The sequence below is a fragment of the Amblyomma americanum genome, chromosome 10 (genome assembly GCF_052857255.1).
Source record: "Amblyomma americanum isolate KBUSLIRL-KWMA chromosome 10, ASM5285725v1, whole genome shotgun sequence".
NCBI classification, from domain to species: domain Eukaryota; kingdom Metazoa; phylum Arthropoda; class Arachnida; order Ixodida; family Ixodidae; genus Amblyomma; species Amblyomma americanum.
In genome coordinates this window covers 44,505,158-44,528,534 of record NC_135506.1, presented here as the reverse complement: position 1 = coordinate 44,528,534, position 23,377 = coordinate 44,505,158, and the positions used below count along the sequence as shown (strand labels likewise).

General features: G+C 44.6%; 1 protein-coding gene across 2 annotated transcripts in view; it reads right to left on the bottom strand.

The window, feature by feature from the left end:
• Window positions 1-5,993: 5,993 nt before the first annotated feature.
• LOC144108814 (uncharacterized) overlaps window positions 5,994-23,377 on the bottom strand; it is a 43,017-nt gene continuing 25,633 nt past the window's right edge. Inside the window, exons 5-8 of one of the 2 annotated variants that reach the window (XM_077641996.1) lie at window positions 14,503-14,696; window positions 11,771-11,813; window positions 8,720-8,807; window positions 7,123-7,335 (exon numbers count right to left, since the gene is read on the bottom strand). In XM_077641996.1, coding sequence (XP_077498122.1) covers window positions 7,246-7,335; window positions 8,720-8,807; window positions 11,771-11,813; window positions 14,503-14,696 — 415 coding nt within the window. In that variant the 3' untranslated portion in view covers window positions 7,123-7,245. Of the gene's footprint in view, window positions 7,336-8,719; window positions 8,808-11,770; window positions 11,814-14,502; window positions 14,697-23,377 lie in introns of both variants that reach the window. The other variant, XM_077641995.1, reaches the window with a different exon arrangement.

The window sequence follows — 23,377 nt, the reverse complement described above, 5'->3', positions numbered from 1 at the left end:
CTTTATTCATTTATTTTTCGTGTTCCTGACAGACCAGTGCAGCATTTGCCGTATCCGAACGTTGTAAACAATGCGTTTGAGCATTGCTTTTCCAGCAATTTTCGAATAACCTCGCGGCTATCAATACTGCGGATTGTGGCCCCACAGTTCTCAACACGGTTTGGAGGAATCATCAGCGCACACTGTAAACCATGCTGATTGTTCAGCGAAACCACTTGATGGCAGGCACACTGCTGCAATAATCATTACCCCATCACTTTTCTCAGTTTTAAACAGAATCTGCTCATATCACAGCAGGTAGCTCTAAATGTTCGCCGAGGTTGATTTACAGTTTTAGAAACAGGCGCACTGCATAAAAATAGCGCGCATGCGTAAAGATGCTTATACAAAAAGACCGAAGTCCTAGTAGAAATTTAATTGTGCATTTTTCAAGTCAGTCGCATTTTATCCGGTTACATCAGTCGTTGTTCAGCTAAACGTTCCGCTCGAATTGCACTAACGGTGATGGACTCGTTAATCCCCGGGACAGATTTTTGGAGCTTGTGCAAATGTTGATTCTGCCCAAGTGAGAGAGTGAGGAGAAAGAGCAGCGCACAGGCAAAGAAAGTAATGCGTTGGCCTGGATCAGCGCTTGCACCTCTAACACAACGGTGGCAGCGGAGGAATGGTAACTTTCAATAATTTTAGCTTTTTGACCTAAGGAAGAATGACTTCAAACCCAGCTAGTGGCCGATAAGGTGCACAAGTCTGTCCTCTCATATAATGCAATGCAAGGCGGCTGCAATAAAACTTAGTCTGCCAGTGAGCGGAACACGGCGATAAATGTTACACTGCCTACGGGTAAGTAACGACGTCGCAGCAGAATGCACGCAACTAAGAGCTAAAAAAGCACAAGTCTGGGAGCTATCTCTGAGCTTCGCGCATTTCGCCGCAAGCTTAAAGGCTTGTCATTTTCCTACATCCATGCTTTTAAAACCAGTTCCACAAGATCTATCTCCTGTTACGCCAGCATATGTTGCTTGGACACCTCTAAACCACTAGCTGCTCACAAGAGTCGTGCTTCTTACTTTCGCCCTTCGCGTCGAAGAAGCAAACGACGAACTCTTACCGGGGAGACAGAAGTTCGTATTCCTTCCATTCTCGTGCCTTTCAGTGGCAATTCTTTCACCCATCACATAGTCTTGTCGTCGCATCGTCCCCAAAACAACTGTGTGGTATGTAATATTTAAAGCTGCATTTATCTGTCGTGCACGCCCACGGTAGAGATTACATGCGAATGAGTGAGGTTGCCTCCGCAGTGCCCAAGGACGGGGTAATGAATACTTCGTTTGCTCCAGCAGACGTAAACCGCAGTTGACGGCTAAGCGAGGCACGCCGCAATAGCATTACGATTGCTTTTCAAGACAAGAACAGATCTGACTGGATGACTAATCTTCCGACAAATTAGCAGCGGGCTCACTGGTTTAACTTCTCCAGACGTTAGGCGATTCAGTAGGCGCTTCAACATTTGTTTTTACTCATAAACGCACTTGGCACATCTCTTTTCAAGCGAATGCTTCATTATGCTAGGTAAAGCCAATTTCGCCGTCAGTTGCCGGTTGACCATCAAGTGAACCAAAGGTCAAGTGTGGTTATATATAGACCTTACCATATGTGGTCTACTATGGCGTCGCATCACGTGACCTTTCACCTTTCGATTCGCCGGTACAGGGCAATAGAATAGGGGGCAGCGTTCATTGGGTGACCAACCTCTCGCGATCAACCATTAATTTATCTGCCACCTGCCAGGGTGGGAAGGTGGGCGCGCTGCCTATCCAGTGAGCGGTGCGCACTTAACGTTAAAGACGCCATGCCGCCTCTACTTTCCCGATACACCACAGCTCTAGCTCTCTAACCAGGTTCAGCAGTAGTTAAGCCGCAGATAATTATTATCCTGGTTATATTTATCTTAAAATTAGAATGTAAAATATCAGATATCCTTATGAGAAAGCACCCACCCTGTGAATAGAAATTTTGATGTAAACGGTTACCATTCTAATGCCGATTTCGGTCTCAGCTGGTATTGCTTCACATTGTGAGCACTGCGCCTTAGCACCTTCATTTCCTGAGCACTTGATTTTTGAACGGTAGAGTGGATGTACTTTGTATGCTTTATGGCCAGCCACACTGCGCTTTATCACTGTTGCCCAATTTCGCTGTGTCAGCGAGATTGCTTTGTATGTCAAGAGGTGTATAGTCATCTAGACTTCAGCAAAGGGTATGTCTTCATAGTAGGTTCATTAGAATAGGCGTTTTACTCACCCTTTCGACGACATTCGCAGTGATATGCTGATGCACATCGCATTTCCAATGAAAGGGACATCATAATAGTAGGCCACAGCATGCTCGGTTTCTCTGTGCGCTTCTCTCCTATACCGGGTGCTTTATTCTTCTTTCGGGTAAAAAATCATTATGGGGTGATTACCATCAGTTTCTGAATTCATCCGACAACCGGTAAAGAGGTGGTTCAGGTCACCTGACTCTGACTAATAAAGAATAACACGGAGAAGCAAAATAACCGCGGCAAAACCAACAACTTCATTCCGCGAGCTAACGAGAATATCCACAGCGAACACAAAGCTTGCCCTGACCCGAACTGTTGCGGCGCTTTTGAACTCTGCCTTTCTTATTGAGTGGGGGTTTGGCAATTTATCAGTGCCGATGGTGACACAGCAAGAGAACGAAACGGCGTTCACGAACAACTTCCTTGTTTTTTGGATGGGTAGGTTAGTATTCAACAACCTGTATTACTAGTGGGAAACAACCTTGATTCTTTAAATAAGTCACTGTTTCCATGCGAGTTTCGAGAACGACTCTCTGCAGTTTAGATTTCAGTGTGCCGCGAAAGCATCTGGTCTTGAACGTGCATGTAAGAATCAATAGAGGCGCTGGTCTTGGGGATCGAGGAAACCACTGCTCAGCCAGTGTTAAGCCAGCCACCTTAGACCACATAATCTGGGACTGCATTGAGGATCCGCCTCTGGCAGATCTAGTCACATCTCCCGCACTCGAAAAATAAGAAGCTGTTCTCGCCAGAGGTTCAGTCCTTGAGGTTCAGTTTCGGGCCACGGCAAGAGCGCAGGAGGCCGCCTACAGACAAACTGCCGGCCACCTGGAGCGGCTGAAGTGACCCAAGAATATCAGTATCTTCCTGGCAATAAAGTTTTCTCGCTCTATTTTTCTTCATTTAGGGAACTGCAAGGTTGGCCAAAGGCTCTAGTGTTGCATAGTTGCTCCGCAGGCAGCCTAGACACTCGTCAATAGGTAGATAAACTTGTGGGCGTTCTTTTAGCCAATTCGTCGCTTCCTTCTTTAGCTGCACCCGACTACACCTATTGTGCGTTTCGTTACGGGTTATCGCTAAGATATTTCCACGCGCCGGGAAAGCGACGAGAACACAGTCAAGTACTTCCTTGTCCATCGCATTCCCAGGGGTACTGCCTCCGCTGACATAAGTCTGCGTATTGACAACTTCTTATCGTTGACCTGCAACACATCGACTCTTTACGTCAGCTGGGCCTCTGTAGAGCAGAAATGCTTAGGGTTTTTATATGCTAGGCAAAATCAGAGTCGGCGCGGACGCTCTTACTATTTGACTTTCCATGGTCGGGTTAATTTTCTTTCACTCATCACTGAAAAAAAGCAACTGCTTCAGCGAGCACTGCTACCCGGCCTCAAAATTGCGCCAGCGTTCACTAAAGAGAATTAAGCAGAAATAAGTTTACTTCCCTATTCAAATTATCTCATTCCCCACAAATTTTAGTCCGCTGTCCATCAGCATAAAAGTTCATCGAATAAAGTATGCACTAGAGAATTTCAGGATCCACTGAGATTTCAATTCGCGGCCCTGATTGTGCGACCGTAAGCGTGTGTGCGACAGAACTAAAACGCCTATTCTATATTGCCTTTTGAAGCTTGCAGCAAACAAGCGCCACGACACATGAATCACGACAGCATGGCAGTTGTTGCAACGCTTCACCGATATTGACGAATTCCCTCATATAGCCTCCAAAGAAAACCCATTCAGAGGTGGTGTTCTGGTCGTTTTAGGCACCCTTACGTAAAGGAGCGGATCCGCAGCTATTTTACGCCTACCACTACTCAAGCCATCAAGCAGCACCTAGAAATAGGAGATCTTTCTTTTACTCTGTTTTGTCACGTCGGGTATAATCCGGAAGCCCAAACAAGCATGGGAGGTTTTGAAATTTCTGGATGAGGATTATTGCGCCCGCGTACTTGTAGAGAGCTCTTTTTTGACTTGCTCTGAAAACGTGCCCAATCTCTGAAGTTTCGGCTGCCATTGCGAAGACATATTAGAGCAATAAAATATTATTCATCGTAATTATGTTATTAGAATAAATGTTTTTTCCAACATTGCGGTTTTTCAGGGTGTGGAGAAAAGCATCTGAATGAGTTTTATTGCGTCCACTGCCTTTTATTACATCGTAACATGCATACTGAAAGTACTAAGATTGTTATAGGTTACATGTGCTGAAGTCTCTACTTCATGTTATACAGCGACGAGCATTCGCCAAAACCTATCGAAGAAGTCAAGTTCAGGGACGACACAACACGTGTTCGGGAGATCAAGCAGCACTGCGTAACACTCCCGTTTATAATATAAAGGATGTGACAAGTATGCGATATACGATAAAATATTTTGTTTAATAAAACACCGAGGCAGAAAATGAAAATTTAAAAAAGAAAACTCAGAATATGAAAAACACTACTACATACATATGTGTAAGTAAATGCATAAGATGATGCACAATTTGAAGTCCATAATTAGCCGTTATCGCAGTATTTCTACTGTTCCGACATTACGGGTAGAATAAATTTTTGTTTTAAATTTTATGTTGGCGATATTAACAATTTTTTATTTACATTTGCACTTGCTTTGTAGCGTCCTAATCTTGTGGCGTTGTTGACGTCTTGGAGGACGCTGGTTTAGTTGAGTAATAATGCATTGTGCATAATTATGTAATGGCATATTAATGATCGCGGAATTTTCAGTCATTTCTAGAATTTTAATACTAAATAACTTTGCTGGAAAAAAAGAGTGGATTTTGCATTTCTAGCTCACAGCTCTTCGACAAATGGATTAGAAATTTTGCAAAAGCACCTGACACGAGAAAACATCTGTTGAGCGAGGAACAACCAACCATGACGCTGTAGCAGGACGTGTTGCATGCGCCAGGCCGTACAAATGTGTCCTGTGCCCTGTGCCAGCAAGTATAGAAAACGAATGCGAATGAGCAGTTCTCACGGAAAACAAATTTTGTGGGGACGACTAAACATACTACAAGCTTCGTATAGGTAAGGTGATAAATAAAATTATCGCTCGTTTTAACAGAGGACATGAAGCATACCAGAAACCTGTAACTATACTTTAAGAAAATGGGAGCAATGCATATAGCAAAAAGTGATCATGGGAAGGATAACAGTAAGGAACATTTTCTGTACATCTCGACGCCTTCTTCTGGATTAAGGGCAGATTACACAAGTTTGCCACACCCGTTGTGCATCAAACGAGGTTATAATATTGGTTTAAAGACAACGCTAGGAATCTTTTGTAAAACTGCGCGAACAACGTCGGACAAGGACAAGAAGGACACGGGAGCAGCACTCGTCCCGTGTCCTTCTTGTTCTTGTCCGACGTTGTGCGCGCTGTTTTACAAAAGATGCATCTGTACCAACTTAGACAACTGAACGTTCCACAAACACTACGGAATGGTAATGCTTGATTTTTAACTTTTTAGGGAAGTATACCTTTTAATCCGGATAAGACCCCTACTGCAGAAGCTACTTTATAAAGTTCATTATTCCATGCAAAGTGCATTGAAGAGATAATACCAAGGATCGTCCACACCAAGATGATGACACAAAGGACACCAACAAGATGACACCAAGGAACAAGGACAAGAGAGGCACAAGAACACAACAGGAGAGGCGCCAACTTGCAACTGATGTTTATTCGCCCAAACCATACCATTTTATGAAGCACCCGAGCGGCATCACAGTAGACTATTACAAAAAGAAATAATGCGAAGAATAAGAAATTGTCAACAACAGTCAAATTCACAAAGTAGGCGCTATTTCTAACAGACAGGAAGATACAATTCAACACTACACATCTGATAATAGCAAACTTGTACTAAGTGCCCAGATTTTTTGAGCGCAAATCCAAATAGAAACGATATTCATCCTCACAACAGGCAAACCGGGCGCAATCTAAAAATCCCTGCTTTAACACGTCAGGTGCCAATGAATGAATGACAAACAAAAACTTGTTGGTCAATCATTCATTGTCACCCCATTGTAAAGCACCCACCGGTTGCGCCGCCGCGGAAACTGGGTCGCATAAGCCTACGGGTGGCTCTGTTTGGAATAGCCGCCTGCCAGTGCAGGGGTGCATCACTTGAGCACTACACCAGTGCGCCAGCAAAATATCCTCAAAACCAAACGCCTAAACAGCTATCGCTGGACATCGCGTTACACAGTCGTAACCGTCCTGCGAATTTTTTAATTGCTTCAAACAATATATGCGACCAATTACACATTATAATTTTTTAATTAGCATCCTCAAGCATACACTTTTCATTCTGAACGTTTTGACTCCTTTGGACACGTCTTTTTTATTCTTTTATTCCTTGAATGAATCACTTAATTTGAATGATTTCACTGACTCGTCATCGCCTATCACACATTAATGAATCATCAGTCACTAGAACGAAAAATTACCATGATACGATTTTTTTATGCAGCCTCCGATTATTTCCGGCACGCGGTGCGAACTACAAATAGGCCAATGGCTTTTCGACCAAACGAGCTGTACACGCTATAACGTAAAACATGCGATCAGCCCCATGAGGGAAGAGGTTTAGACGTCATCAACCTTTACGCGTTCGGTGTGAAAGCAGGCTCTTTCTGTGCCTGCACTGCTTCGTCCAGCCACCGGATAATATGATTTCCTTGCACAGAGGTCACCCGACCGCATTTTTGCTCACAGCGGCAGGAATAGGCGGAGGCGGCAGAATATTCACAACTAATGCCCCTACCATCAGTTTCAAGGAAGAACGTTTTCCCTAAACACACTAGCAGCCTACGCTTTGGCATGGCGAAGAAACACTACTATTGGCGAAATTTTTGTCGAACGTGAAGGTCAAGCAGCTTTTCGAGTAAAGCAGAAAGTTGGGGGGTTCATCATCAGCCAGCTGTAGGCTTGGGTGCCTCTTCTTTGCCTTCATCTTTTGCGGTGTTCTCAATTGGAATGCGTCTCCCAAGTTTGAAAAGCTCCTGCAATGAAAAAAAAAATGCACTATCATTATATTTAACCTCAATAAATGTGCCACCATTATTCCAGGTCAGTTTTAAAAAACAACCGTATTAAAATAGTGTGTATAGGTTTGAATGGGTCTGCTAAGAGGATTGTAGTACACTTGGTTTCGCCTTATAGGATTAACCCCCCAAAGTCACTCAGGCTCTCAGGGACAACGTAAAGGAATACTCCAAATAATTTCCACCTTCTGGGGCTCTTAACGTGCACTGACATCTCAGCACACGGGGCTGTAGCATTTCGCCTCCTTCGAAATGCTACCCACGCGGATCAAGCTCCTCATCTAAACTCTTTCCTAGCCTCTTTCGTCCTGAGTGTCTGTCAGGAAAATAGGTGAGTAGCTCATTTATCCTGACACCCATGCGTCGTCGGTCTGCACTAAGCATATTAGGCTCCAGGAATTTGGGCGTTTAGAGCGCAGTGCACAGGAGAGAAGCGCTTCGGCTCTTAATTATGCATTACAACCGACGCCACGTTTTGTACTGCAGAGGTATTCATGAACCCTAAAGCAGGTTTTAGCACAGAGCATTTTAGCTCTACTTAATAGTTTTTCTTACCTTTACAAATTCAGAAAAATGCCCTTGTTTTTAACCGCACGTATTTCACTCTTTTGATCGCAAATCCACAATCTTAATTCCTCCCACGCTTTAGCTGAGACATTTCGATGACTAGTACAAGAGCACGATTCATTCTTTGGGACGATACAAATCTCTTACCAGAAAAAAAAGCAAGTTATAAGCATATATATATATATATATATATATATATATATATATATATATATATATATATATATATATATATATATATATATATATATATATATATATATATATATATATATAGCATACATTTCCGTTTACCCGGTCGAAGCAACGGCATTTTTACAGCCTACCCATTAGACAAAGATATCTGTGTTGCGTTGTGCAACCGAAATCAGGTATTGATCTTATGCTTAGAGCAGAAATTTACGAATTGGAGCCTTTGCAGAGACAAGCAAAACAATTGAACCGTGGTTACATAACTTCGAATTTATAAGAAAATGGTAGGCCCAACTATTACGTCAGTTTACTGTAGATTTTAGACATGGGCGGATAAAAGCAGCTGTAAAGTGCTGAGCTCTTATTTCAGATGTTTCTATAGCTGCTGCGTATGGCTACGCCAAAATAGCGAAATTGTGGGAAAGAGCCAAGCACTTATATGCTCTTATATAACTACCTGACGCATACGGAAAAGTCACTACTAGCCTTAAGCCTTCAATAGGACCACGCTCACCCATGAAACCTGAAATTCTTCACACAGCGTATACCAATTTCAATATGCGATTATATATTTTGCACTTACAAGCACCATTTTCATCACATTTTGAGCAAACGAAAGGACGGCAGGAAAGTGTGGGCTTTCATAAAACTTGCGGAAGTTTTCCCAGAATCTGCAGTCACAAAAAATATATCAATAACGTTATTAGCATCGTCACAATAATGTCACTCTAGTCAACTGCGGAACTAGGTCCTCTCTACGGTCTAAGTCTAAGCCTCTTCTGCATGGAATCTTGTGACCATACATCTGCAGATTTCAAGCATTCCCGCAAAATTCATCTGCGCCCTTCCAGGCGGATTTTCTCTTACCTGTGTTTGCATTGAGCCGCACTAAATGTTGTCCGGATGTTGGCGTCCACAGTAACAGGTGGGCTTATTTCCGTTCGGTTCATCGTTTACGGCAAGGATGCAACCATGTAGCGGAGATCCAGTAATCTGTGGCGTTTACCTCTCCTAGTTTAATCATTATATGTATTATTTCTGTTCTATCGCCAGCTGTTTCTCTCGCTCTCTCGTGTCAAGATCTTTCACTGAAAATGTGGGCTAGTACAAGTCGTGAGCACATATTTTCTTCCACCAAATCTTTTTTAATGCAGGCAGTCCGCTTGTTGTTAATGTGTACGACATTAACGTATGCTCCACTAGATTCCACAAAGCAAACTCGTAAACCATATAAAGTTTTACGTGAAAATTAACACGACAGATTCCATATACTTTAAGAGATCTTTTTATGCCGACGACATTATGCTACTGCAGAAGCTTAGCGGAGCCTCGGATGATCTGCTGGATTTCATATAAAGCGTTCAATCACCCACACTTTCAAATTTTCCGTTCTTCTCCCCACCACCATCCCCTGTCTTCCCCATGAACAGTATTTCCCACCGTCACTGAGCCTCTCGCTCAACTCACATTAATTAAGAGGCTTTCCGCGCTTTCGCTCTCAGCTTGAGACGAAGTAATTTCACAGAATATCAGTAACTTAATGTACGTATATTGCCTACATTCCTGGAACATCGTCAGTATAAACATAATGATTAACGCTCGTTTGTGTGAGGAAGCAATCTTTGTTTCTTTAATATTCTCGCTGAATAAAGATTGTGCTGAGAAAATAGAGCGGCACTTGCGACAACTGAATTTTTAGAAAATGAGAGCGAGTGTCAGAGCAGTACTATACACGGGGTTTTCTGCAGCCTAATGCAGAGGCAGCAACCTTCCATGTTCTGACCCTTTTAAAAAATCATATCCAGTTCTGCGGGTATGGTGCGCCCTATACTTCCCGCGCATTTTGGGCGATTTTCGTGACGCTGTTTTTCGGGATCTGCTTTATTTAGAGCAGTCACATTGGTATCATTGGAGTCGGACCGTGCTGTCCATTTTAGCAGAGCATATTTCTACTATAACAGGACAATTTAGTTGTGTTTTTTCGATTTCATGATGAGTGCGACAAATTTTGCGACTCAATTGAATCGTAAACATTCAGTGCTAATAAACTCTCTCAATACCCATACTTTATTTCTTTATTTACTTTGGTAATACGCAGTAGGCAATACAAAATAACACTGACAATACAATGCTTCCTGCTGCAAGGCTTCTTGTCTATTTATTAGTTACTGAGAAGGAAATAAGGATTGTAGCACTTTCGGCTCCTGCGAAAATAGTTCGAAAGCAAGAATCGAAGTTTCGAGATAATTGCCTCTAAAGTGAAAGATAATTTGCCCCAAAACTACTTTCAACGAAAGCACCTTGATGTATGCTTTCGACAAACACCAGCTAAGTAGCCGACCCCACAACATTTAATGTCTCTTGTTTGCTTGCCGCCTTGCTTTCTGTGAGCTAATAAAAATCACGAGGCTTTGCGGAAATATGGCCCTATGTGTATCCATCTCCGCCAAGGTAAGTTGTCGCCAGTCAATCACACTAAGCCACGCCACGATGCAGCATCTTATAGGAGCACTAAATTACCTAAACATGATGACTTGGAAGAGGTTGCAACCATTAAACATCAGCACACCATCCACTGTACCTATTTTCAGTGTCTGAAGACCAAACTATGCATTATTCAGAGCACAATCTCAAAAACCACTGTTTAAGAAGGAATTTCTGTTGTTTTGTTTTTCCCTTTGGGCGCATTTCTTGAGAAATTCAGACTTTAAAGGCTGCTTAAAGGAAGACTTCACAGGCGCAAGGAGCGCTACACAAAAGTAGTCTTTGTACGTGTACGGGATCTTGTGGTCTATGTAATCATCGTCGGGAGGCTTTGTCATGATTGATCAGACCCGTTACGCTGACTCTCGCAAAAGCAACAATTCTAGGAAAACCTGTTCGGCTTCGTCATTCTATTAAGTGTAGAAATGTAACGCTGTATTTCATAAAGTGAAAGCAAACACCATTCTTCGTGAAATTTAGACAGCTTCTGGAACTTGTTTTAAAAAAGAAAACATGAAATGAAAAATGGAAGGCCGCTGTTAGCAACGATCCAGCTATACCGACAGAAAATCTGATTGTTTGGTGTTCTTTTTTTTTCAGCTCTTTTGTTCAAGAGAAAAGAGCTACACTAGCGAAGAGGAATAAAACAGGGCGAAGTCGTTTACTGCTCTGCTTTCCAGAAAATTATTTTTCCCTCAAAGGAAACTCATGCGCACGCCTGTGAGACATTGATTCTTCTTCATGAAGATGCGGGGATTCGAAATAACACGAAAAAAAGTTATATTTTTTAATACTTGCCAACCTTTTTGCTTACACTTCGCACTTCTCCTACCATTGTCTCTTGATCACTTCTTCACTAAATACGTACTCTAGCTTCAAGAACAAGTTAACACTTTATGCTTACCCGCCAGCTCCCATGCGAAATTCATAACTATACGGAAGAGAAACTATACTAAAAGAGACTGTAACATGTCGCCTTCCGCCTCACTCTCGAAGTAAGCCTCTCGGAAGAGTCTGTGTATTGCCCCGATATATTTTTGGAGCAAGAGTTCTTTGCTGTAACGCCGCCAGAAATGCTGAAACATGCGTAGGCCGTTAAATTTATGGAACTAATGCGCGTGTCGGCTGAAAAATGGCGGACACAGCTTACCCATTCTCCTTGCCCGAACTCCTGGACTCATCGCGGGTTGGTCCTGCGCGAAAGAAAGCATTTCAAAAAGTCCCGCGTAATCTTTTTGTCCCAGGATGCATTTTATTACGGCCAAAAGAGAAACACACAGATAATGCACCGAGAGCCCGACGCATGCTCCAAGAGGGTTTTAAGCGGTCGCGCCAAGAAGAACCGAAGGGGGAAAGGCTGAAGGCGGGACAGGAGAAGATGACAAGAAAGTAAGCGCCCGTGTCATACGTCACTTCCTTGTAGAACCTCTGTGTTCTTAGAGTGAAGATGATGATGCATGTTTTAAATGAATGATTAGTTATCAAAGAGGCTCGTAATCTGCATTTTAGTTGTTGCCAGTAGCCATTCCTCTTCAAGCCGAGCAAAGAGCTAAGGTTCCATCGCTAATTGACACGCTTTCATACAACTTTCCTCTTTAATATTTGCCTTAGTGACCCGTTCGCCCCACTCTGCCGCCCTTCGTTTTCGGCCGCAGAAAGGCGCCACTGGTGGCATATTCAAGTTATGTCGGCCTTGGCACTGAACCCTCACAGCGCTTCCTAATTTAAAAATGCTACCTGTTTATCGACTCGTTTCGATTCAATTTACTGCTTTACAGATACTGCCGCCGCACAGGTGGAAGGGCAGAAGTAAGGCACTAGAAGTAATCTGTGAAGAATAATAGTTACGATATTGAGTTGAACCCTTCAACTTTGGATCAGTGCGGTAGAGTGAAGGCACCCGGCGTAAGCATTGGCAACGATCAGGATATATCTATGTCCTTTTTCTGTCAATGTGGACGGAAACGCCACCCGTGGTTCCATGCAGCGAGTGCCAACCTACTCAAACTGGCGTCATCTGTTACAACCGTATTGAAAAATTCGCTAGTTAGGTGCGCCACTGAGGCTGAAAAATCGCTTTCAACATATTTCGTGCGTGCAAATTAAATGAAACCTTCAGCCTTTACGTTCACTGCAACTATTGGGTAATTACGAAAAAAAAAAGATTTGAACACCTTAAATTTTTAACCTCCTCCACTGAGAACATAAGCACGAAGAATGTAGAGACAAAAAAATATTAAACGCCAAGAAAGATCTGAGTTTTAAGTTATTTCATTTTTGCCACTTCACATTCGTGCAAAACACGTAATAAAAAACTCACGAGACTGGCAGGTCTACTCAGTAATTTACACTCCTTTAAGAAAGCACTCATGAAAAGGCAGGTGCGAAAGCATAAAATATTATAGATCAGTAGAATAGCGGTACAAGCAAGGTTACACTAAAGATAAAATTTATGAAAGACAATAGCAGGGAGATATATTACATCAATGACCTCTTTATGCAATCGATTTGGCATCGTTGAAGGCATAGAACTTAATTAGTAGACTAATGCTAACGTTACAGGGTTTAAAATGTCAGCGGGCTGTTAGCGTATATTGAGGCTTAGGCTAAATGAAGTTGTTGGGAGATTATTCTACTCTTTTTTACCATTTCTCGTTAATTCCACAAGCGAAAAATGTAAAAATTGGGCTAATTAACTTTCCTCTAAATATCCCACAGATGCATTTCTCACCGCATTAACCACGGCTTTCGGCTTTTTTATTTTACTCTAAACAAGCCTCACAATTGGCTGGATTACTATTCACGAATATTTCGACAACTAGGTTTAAACGCTGAAGCGTTAGGACGAGCTTACACAGGTGTAATGCAGAGATACCCGGTTTTCGGCGGGACAGTTTTTATGCTAACGTAATTCGTACGCAAATTGCACGTTTGACGGGCATTGGCTTCTGTATTAGCTGCAGCAAGAACTTCACCTTTCATTCAAGGTGATGCTCGACTAGCAAATAATCTTCCAAATGCTTTCGGCGCAGTATTCAATGGATCGAAGGATTATTCTGTGCGAGCTAGAGCGGTGTATATGTGTTCGCAGCAGTGCAAAGCTCGCCTGTGTCAACTTTGTTTGCTAAATAAAAATTCAAAGGTTTTAACAACTAAACATATGAGAAAGGCAAACATCGCATAGACACGCGCACAGACAACGCGCCTATCACACTTTTTAGGACGTACCTTTGCTGGATTCGTTTTCGGAATTACCCTCTTGAGAGGACCACGCTGCCGTAGCCTTAACAAGACACTTCAAAAGCTTACGCTGACACTTCAAATGAACCCCTTAGTTGAACTGAAGATAACTCGAAACAACCTTTTTGCTTACAGGGAGTTTCTCCAACTGTAATACGGAGAAAATACCATTTGCGCGAGAACGATATTCTTTAGCTGATTTCAGGCAGCACTGCCTCGTTCGCAGCGGGTAAGTTTTCATCCGTGTGTACAGATTATCCTCAGGCTTCGGTAGAGGTAAAACCTTTGTGAAAAAGTATAGAGCTCAACAGCCGTCTTCAAAGCCTTGGAGTGAGACACTTGTAGTACTCGTTAAGGTCACCAGCTTCGGTGGAGTGAAGGCAGGAGGTGATCTCACTTTCGAGACATGTGGAACGTTTGCGATCAAGAAGAGCCACACAGCATGACACAGAATGAACGCACTGGGCTCCTTTGTTTTGAAAAATGCTCTGCAACTGTAATACCAGCCTTGCATACTTAGCTAGGAGCACGTAGCCCCGGGTCTTGCTTCTGCTGAAAGAGCAACTGCGTATCATCATGATGAGTGTCATACTACTTGTCTCAACAAAAGTTGCATCAAGGAATGTAATTTACACTGCTTACCGAATTCTTTTATTAGTATACGTGCGATGACCGGCGGCACGCCTTTCGATTCAAGGTCTTCAGCCTTGAGGTGCTTAAAATGCTGCGTTGTGCCCACTCGGAGCTCTTTGAGTGCGGCCATAACATCGCCCAGCACGTCATCGCTGTAGGCATTATTCTTTTGGAGGACTTCTTTCACCTCTTCTTCAAGTTTCCTGCGCACAGAGGGCAAATTCGGACACTCAGGCAATTGTTGTTTTCTATTGGCTTGTCTGCAGTTCGTTACCTCAGTACAAACGTCACCAGTACCAGAGATCACAAACAGTTGTCGAAAATCGCAAATTTTCTTGTTACTTCCGCAATAAAACTGAGACTGACTTTTGGATGTTATACGCCTTGAACATGCCCGGATTAGAGTGGTTAAAGCCCGGTTAAAAAAAAATTGAGGCCGCCTATCACCCACCCGCCTTGTCAATTATGAGACTTGAAGCGATTCAGAATTTCCTACAAAGAACACACGCCATATTTACTAGAAGAATCTGGGGACTGTTTATGAACATTGTCCGTGAATATACTTTCCTGCACAAAGCACGCACGCAGATGGCATCACAGTTCAACTATCCTTGGAAACGACAGAACATGCACAAAGTCCTGCCTCAAAAATCAGCGCGCGCATTCGTGAAAAATAAATTTCTCGAGGAGAAAATTGCGGCAGCGCAAGATGGTTGGCTGCGTGTGAGCACAGCCGAAGCGGACAGATGGGTCTTATTGATAAGCTGTTCTGAAATTCTTACTAGAGATACGCTAACAACCACCTGACTGTTTTTTGAATTTATTCAGCAAGACGAATTTAAGCTCTCCTAAAGTAATGTATCTAATAAACTGCGATATTGTACCCTATATGCTGACTTAAGCACAACAAACAATGCTTATTACTTGTAAATATTTTCGAAAAGGCGGAGCCTATCGAAAATTATATCAGTACTGAACTGATACAAAAATAAAGTTTTATTAATGGCTCAAATTATCAATGTTATGCATTTAACTTTTTATACAGAGTGTCCACTTTTAAATAGGTATACACATTTTTACACATGATTTCCACTTTTAAAAGAGAAAGAAGCACTTCCATAATTCACAAGCGTTTGTTTTTTTGCATTGAACTTGACGAATAAATTCACGTTTTTAGAGAAGCTTTTCATTTTGACACAAGGAAGAAAATGCATGTTCAAAAATTTAACAGAAATTCAACTTAAAATGCGGCGTCAATACTGCAACATATTTGCTCCTTTCATTCCGCTTTTTAAGCAAATAAAGAATGGTATTTGCGTTTCTGGAAACGTTTTTTTGCCTTTTGCTGGGACAGTTTGTTGATTACATCATCAACGTTGACCCGCCTGAGAATTTCGCCACGCATAGCAGAGATAAATTGCCGAGGCATCTGTCGGCCATCGTTGATCAAAGTCTCTTCTTGATCAATTTTAACTTGCTGAATCATCGTCCGCCGGTGCATTCTATGACCATCAAGCACGAGAAAATCCGAATAGCAACATGAACATCAGGGACTGACACTTCAGGCATGTCTGTCAGAAAGCATGTCTTTCCAGCATTTAATTCACAAAACAACAGCCTTCGTTGCGCACGTAGCTCGTAAAAGAAATAAACTGCTCAAGCTCATCGGCAAATGTTCCCCGCAGGTCAGGACACTTGTTCATAAGCTCCATTGCCTGAAGCCGCCGCTGTGTTGAGGAAAACCTGTTCCAATCAGCAATAACAGCAAACTGCGAGCAGACTTCAGTGTAAGCTCTCAAGCGAGCTATGAGGGCGTGCTAGGGATTGTCAATCAAGACGAATTTCACAGCAAAATTTAGCTGAAAAATTTTGTGGCTCTAGAGGGCTTGTACATTCAACGCTGGCGTATCTTGTCCGTTGTTTTCGCTTGCTTTCTACGAAGCATTCTCCGACGCTTCCTTCGCAAGATTTTCAACCTCTCTCTTAAGATGTATACAAAATCACGCAACGATTTCTTTTACTTTACGGAAGCATTCATTTCGAGTGCTGGACTCTGAAGTGCCCTGCTGGTCGTGTTGAAGCGTTGCAAAGCTCTGTCGCTAAACTGGGCTATACGCGCGGTGGTTTCCAACGTGGTCATTGTCTTCACCAAAGACTGTCTCGTGCTTTGTCTCTGCTTGCTCGTCATGAACATCGGGTAGTTCCATGAAGGCGGCTTTGATTCCTTTGGAAGCGGCCTCGAGAGTCTCCGTTGCATCCTGTCGAGCTGACCACCGCGTATCTGAGACTTGCTTGGATTTTTCCGCTGTCTTGTTTTGTTTGAAGTCAGTCTTGAGTTAATCCAAGCGATTAGTAGACGCAGCAAAGAAAACGTATATACGTGGCACAAACCGGAAAGAAACTAACGCCTTGCCCCACAAGAATATACAGCATGCGCCCCTACCAGGTTCAGTGAGCAGAGCAAGGTACAAAATTAGCTTGTGCGCTGAGTTTTTAAAGTTGCACCTGCATGCCGGACTACTTGCCAGCCATGTTGGATGTTCTAACTGAACACCACCTGTAAATGTGACACTCACTTTCTCTGTGTGCATTTAGCTCCGCATTTGCCTTGTTCCACGAACTGAAACCACCTGACATCAGGGTACAAGAAAAGCAGTATATGAATCCCTTAGAAGCACTGTACAGCATTCATTCGCATAAGACGACTTCACCTTTGGCACGATGAGCATAGGACATTTCTTGTTTGAAGTGACATTGGTAGCCGTTCGGTGCTACGTCAGTTGGCTCTAAGTACCTCTTCAAGCGAGCGTAATAACTTTTCATGTTTCTAGCATTTTCACACGCATCCTGGCTTCGGTACACCCAAAAATTGATAATGGCTGCAGGCAGAGGAAACCAGTCAGCGGGATCAGTGGACATGCAAGGACCCTCACAAAGGAATGCCTGGTCTGTCTCGGTCGGGCAGCTCGTTCCTGGAGGAACAGGTTTAATCTCAGTGTGCGATGACGCTGCTTGTTCGAACATGCTCTTAGAGGCATTTTACTTGAAAGAGATGGACGAGAGTGCCTCGCTTGGGCCTGTTCCAGCGCAGTCTCGCTTGGGGCATGGTCTGCTTGCCCACCTCCACTTGCCTCACCGGTGGACGGATTGCTGCTTTAATTTTTCTCGCTAACAATACCGCTAGAGGGCGTAGGCAGTTTTTTTTTTCTAAAGTGTCACTAAGGTGCTTTTTCTTCACTATTGCCTATTGGAGCTTTTGAGCACCAGAGAGCTCCTATTTCCGTGGCATGGTACAGAGTTACCTAGCCTGCAAACCAAGTTTACGAAGTTGTATGTAGTTGATGTGAAGTATGTTTCTATATTGTTCGTTCACAAACCGGGTCCAAGTAGTCAGGTTGTTCTCATGGTTCTCAAACCATGGAAGGGCGATGCCGGCGAGGAATAAGACGGCATTACTCAGAAGGCACTCTGGCCAATCCCTCACTGTGTGTATGTGCCACTCCAACAAAGGACAATTACAAAAACAGTCGGGTCCCAGCGGTTATACTTGTTGACTCGTTGATAAAGTGTCAGCCACTCTTCAACGTCGTTCTCAGATTCACCGGTAAACCTGTGGTGTTCCCGCTGATGTGGCCGAGAACTGGGCTGGACAGAAGATTGTGTCTGAACCTCCTGAGTGGGCATGACGCTGACTTCCGGCAGGAGTAGTGGCAAAGCATCTAAGCGCTCTATTCGACGAAGGGTCAGGGGATCCCAGGACGGCGTGCCCAACCAACCTCCACGAAATATGGTTGCGGATGGAATGGGATTATTTACAGGTGAAGGCGGTGTAGGCTAGGAGAAATGGATCAGGCCGCCAAGGGGGTTGGTTGTTTGGCCTCAAATAAGATGGCACATGCCCATGCCAAGACACAGGTGGTAAACACCTGGAAACAGGAGTGTTTAGAATAGCAAAAATAGTAGTTATAGGATATAGGCTGAAAGACTGGACGACGACGTAACGACAGGGGTCCTTTTAACTGGGATATCGAAGAAGGGACGAAAGGGAACGTTGTTCGCATGTTGTTGTTTTCTGTTGGAGTGGCACATACCAGTTAACAGTGGGGGATTGGCCAGGGTACCTTGTGTGACAAACAACTGTGAAACAATGACTCATTTAAGCAATGTTGAGGTTGTATTTTGTGCTCGAAAAAAATGTGAATTTTAATTAACCAAGGAGTCTCCCAGACGCAATGATAAAATTAAGCATGTAATCCCAGACTGGTTTTAAGACATATCCCCTGGCGCTTGCTCTAAAGGAGAGAAGAACCGGAATCCCTAATCGAGCGAGCGGAATCAGCACATAGGCTCTTCGCTGAGAAGCAGTGAGCTTCGGTCGCCGCGTGGCTTCGTTTCCTTACAACGTGGTGGCTGCGTGGCGCGTCACATTATTATTAATTTTCAATAAGCGCAAGACTGAGCAATAATCTCAAAACAAATTTGAGGTATATTATGGGAACTGAGAACGTCACTGAAAATTAGGTCAAGAAAGTAGTCATCGGTGATAAACTTATCCCTGCGGGAGGAGCAGTCGATATGGTCTAGGCTTCTGCCGCTTGCTGTCTACAGATTGCCACGTTGAAATATGTTATGGATGTCTTTCCATTATGGCGGAAGTTCACATTTTATGAGGACAGGGCCCCGCCAGTGGGAATTCAATTTATTATATAGATATTAGGTTTACAACATATAACGGTAGGCTAGTAATTTGTACATATTTTCGGGACGGGGTATACCCGCCAGCAGCGTTACTCACGGTAATTGCAGCGACGCTCACTCCAATGGAAAGAATTCGAAGGACTCTAAAGGCGGCAAAAGAAGAAAAAAAAAAACCTCGAACATTGCCGAAGCGTCGCAGATTGATAATGTAGTTAAAGTTGCAGACCGATTAATCGCACTTTATTCTTGTGCATATAACAATTTTATAAAGAAGGAAGCAAAGCGAACGTACACAATCAGCCATTGCTTATAAATATTGCCATGGATGAGCGAAGATGCAGCAGTAGAAGCGAGAACGAGGCAGAAGTCGGATCGGTTCACGCCAGGCGCACAAGTCAGTTCCCATTAGAGTCCAACCGACACAACTTTCACCTCGTTCTCCCATTTACTGCTTCATCTTCGCTCGTCCATGGCAATATATTCGTATAAAAACCTAAAAGCATAAAAAGAAGTGAAATATGTGCCTCAATCTTCACAAAACAACGTAAACAGCTGCTTCACAACACGCAGAAAACGTGTATACGGTAATAAGAAGATACCTTAAACAGCCCATGTCCGTTACACCATATCAAATATATGAAATGCGCTTGCAATTCTTGTCGGTAAACACATCAAATGTTATTTTTTGTATATCTTACATTTAAGTTCCCCAGATTATGCGACTGGCCTCATATTGAACCAGACTACGGCGAGTACAATGAACAGGGAAGAATTCAGAGCATAGAGGTAAAGGTTTCACTAGTCGGCGGTCGCGCTCACCTAAGCAATTACGTGAACATTTGGACCAAACGACCGCTGTACAGTGGCGCCGCTCTACTCATAGCCTTCTGCAACTTTCTGTGCGTTGCTGCTTTATTCTCCTTTCCGGCTACGGATAGTGCGCGAGCAGGGACGTGGTCGGTCACGTGGTGGCCACATGGTCGGTCACGTGGTGCGGAGCAGCTGCCGGCTGCGCGGCGCCGTGGCTGGTCACGTGGATCCACACGCTGTTGGTCACGTGGCCAGTCGAGTGGTTGGTCACGTGGTGCGGTTTCCACAGGATGCGCAGACCGGCTAGGCGCGCGCGGCGGTGGTGGCGATTCCGGCGCGCAAGCTGTGCGCCGTGTGACGTCACTGCTCCTCGCGCATGCGCAGCACAGCTCTCCAGGAGCCACGTGAAACAGCTCAACCTCGGCCAGTGTAGCTTACGCTACAAAAAAAAGAGACGAAGGGGGAAACAGAATAGATGCGCGATAGGAGGGGAGATAGAGAGAGAGAGAGAGAGAGGGTTTATTGATAAGAAAGGCAGAGAGGTTGGCCTGAAAAATAAATATCTGGCCTGCTACTCTGCTCCGGGGGACGGGAAGAGGAGAAGGAGGGGAGATAAAAGAACAGAAACCCGAGGGGGAACAGCCAAAAAAAAGAAAGACAGCAGCGGGCTGCATCCCATGCAGGCCACCGAAGGCCACATCTCCCGAGGAGGTAGGGACCTAACGTAGCGGCCGAGCGAACGGTCCCCTCCACCGTCGGCGGCGGCCGCCGGAGCACAACAGGGGCGCGATTACGGATCAGTCTCAATCGAAATTGTCTCAAAAAGTATATCATTTGCCTCTCTCCTATTGGTCGGCGGCCATTTTGATTTTTTTCGTCACTGACTGACGTCGTAAATGGCGCAGAAGTGGTGACGTTGGCCATCTAATTATGCGGGCAGATTGAGACGATTTTTTGAGACTGGAAAAAGTAGTATCAACACGTTTGAGACAGAAAATGGCGGCTGTTTATTTTGCCATACGCGGCTTGCCGCGCGAGCAACAGCGTAGGAGAGTGCACGAAGACGGTTTTGACTTGCCAGACGAGCTGTTTCGTCGCCAATTTCGACTCAGGAAGGAGACTGCATAGTGGCTGTGCGACCAACTCGCCGATGAACTGGGAGGTGCGCGGGCGAGTGCGCTGTCAGTGCAGCGACAGGTGTTGTGCGCGCTGCGCTTCTTCGCCTCCGGTGGGTTTCAAGGCGCCGTTGGAAATGAAGAAAACGTCGGCGCAGCCCAACCGACTGTGAACAAGCCTTTGCGGCGGGCAGCGGAGACCAATGTCAACGTTGGGTCACAAAAGGGGGGTGTTCGCTTTCCGAGGAGACCCGAGGAGAAGGCGGCGGCGAAGGAGGGCGTCCTTTGCCTAAACGTTCGCCGCGGCAGCATCTCCGGCGTCGTCGGGTCGATTGGGCACTCATCACTATCAAGGAGTCTGGGGGCAGTGCTGCGAACGAACCGCAAGCGGTTCTACGCTGCGGACGTGATAGTGAGTATACCTCGGCCACTGTTTTTGACCGCATGAGTTTGACCGCAAGTGCTACAAGTGCGGGCCTCGGCAGCGAGAGTGAGTACGGGCTGTGTTTGTTTTTTCTCAGATCTGTGGCGCGAACATGTGCATCCTGGCCGTGGACTCGCGCTGACCCGGATCCTTCCGCGACGCGTTTGTCTGGCGGCATTCCGAGGCGGAGGAAGGCCTGCTGGACGACGGTGATTTTTTTTCTGGGTAAGCAGTAAAATAGCCGTGTCACCCGTCGGGCGAACTCAGTCACATCTATTGAGCTCCAGCACTATGCATTAGGCCGGATCTGCTAAAGCTACAAGAATCAGTCAGGACAGTTACACAAATGCAGACACTTTACAGTATGATACAGTGTATTGCCACCCTTTCCTTTTGTTAAATATAATTGCAGCAGAAACACAGGACACATATTACATTGTTGAAATGCATAGCATTTCCTGTTGAAGAAACCAAAGCAAAATGCACCTGACAGCGCTTGTGTTTTGTAGGCAATCATAGCGCATCATTTATATGAATATGGTGGTAAAAGACTGACCTTACAGTAGTGCTCACTTATACATCTAAATCCTGCATGTATGTATGCTCTTGAATGTCATATTCAGCAAAGCCTGGATGTGGGCTACTTGGCGTGAGTCTTCTACTGTATAGCAGAGTGTCCTGTAATGCTGTTGAGATCACTGAGAAAGGACATGCTTAGCCGCATCATTTTTTGTTATGCAGGAGACTATGTCTACCCACTGGAGCCATGGCTGCCTGCACCAGTTGCATGACATTACAGACCTGACTCAGCAGAAGGCCTGTACAACACGCCACATGCTTTCACACAATTTGTGGCTGAGCGCTGTATTGGTGTGCCGAAGAGCTGCTTCTGTTGCTTTCAAGGACACCGGATGCACCAGTGCCACTGGAAGTGGACAGTGCGCATCATCACCGCACGTGCTGCACTTCACAGCCTCTGTTTGGATGTGCCCATATCAGCAGAGGGTGCAGGCGACACTGCCTCTGACCTAGATAACAACGGGCCACCTCTAAATGGTGGCTGCCTCGTACAGACGGGATCCCTCCTCACCTGCCTCCTGAGAAGAGCATGCGGTGCTGTACTTTTGGCCTCTCTAGGACGACCCGTCTCCAGAGGAAGGCGTACCGAGGGATGGTGCAGCGGCAGTTGCGATGGAAAATCTAGCGTCCAGAGACGACTCACCATGCTGGCATAGAGAGTCATATCAGGCACTCTTCCCCTGTTGCCACTGTCATTTCCTTGTGTCATTGCACAACACACATCTGCAAGTGTGTGAGAAATTGTGTGATGTGGTTGTGCCCTTGGCCAACCTGTGTGCAGCGAGAAGCCAGCAGTGACAAACAAGTGCCCCCCACCAGCTGCCACTTCATTTTCAGTGTGTTTGCTAGTATATCTTCCAGTCCCTCAGCAGCGTGTTGCACAGTCTCTTCCTGAAGACGGAAAAGGTGTTGAAGCAGCTCGCCCAATTTCTGAAAAGCATCATTTTGAACTCTCTTTTGTCAATGCTTATGTCAGCCCACCTGCCCCTTCTCTGCTGTCTCCTTCCAGCTTGGTGGAGTGCCTGTGGTCATTACCTGTGTGACGAACATGCATGAACCAAACGTGTAGTGCTGGAATAAGGCATGAAATATTTGTGATGCTTGTTGGAATCAAAAAGCTGTTTTTTATTGCATCATACATTCAGTAAGCGCGTTAATTTTTTTAGGCCCAGCATTTGACACGAGTGTTTCTATTGCAGAAAAGGCAGTGTACATACAAGCATACTTTACCTTGATGTACAATTACCGTACGGCATTT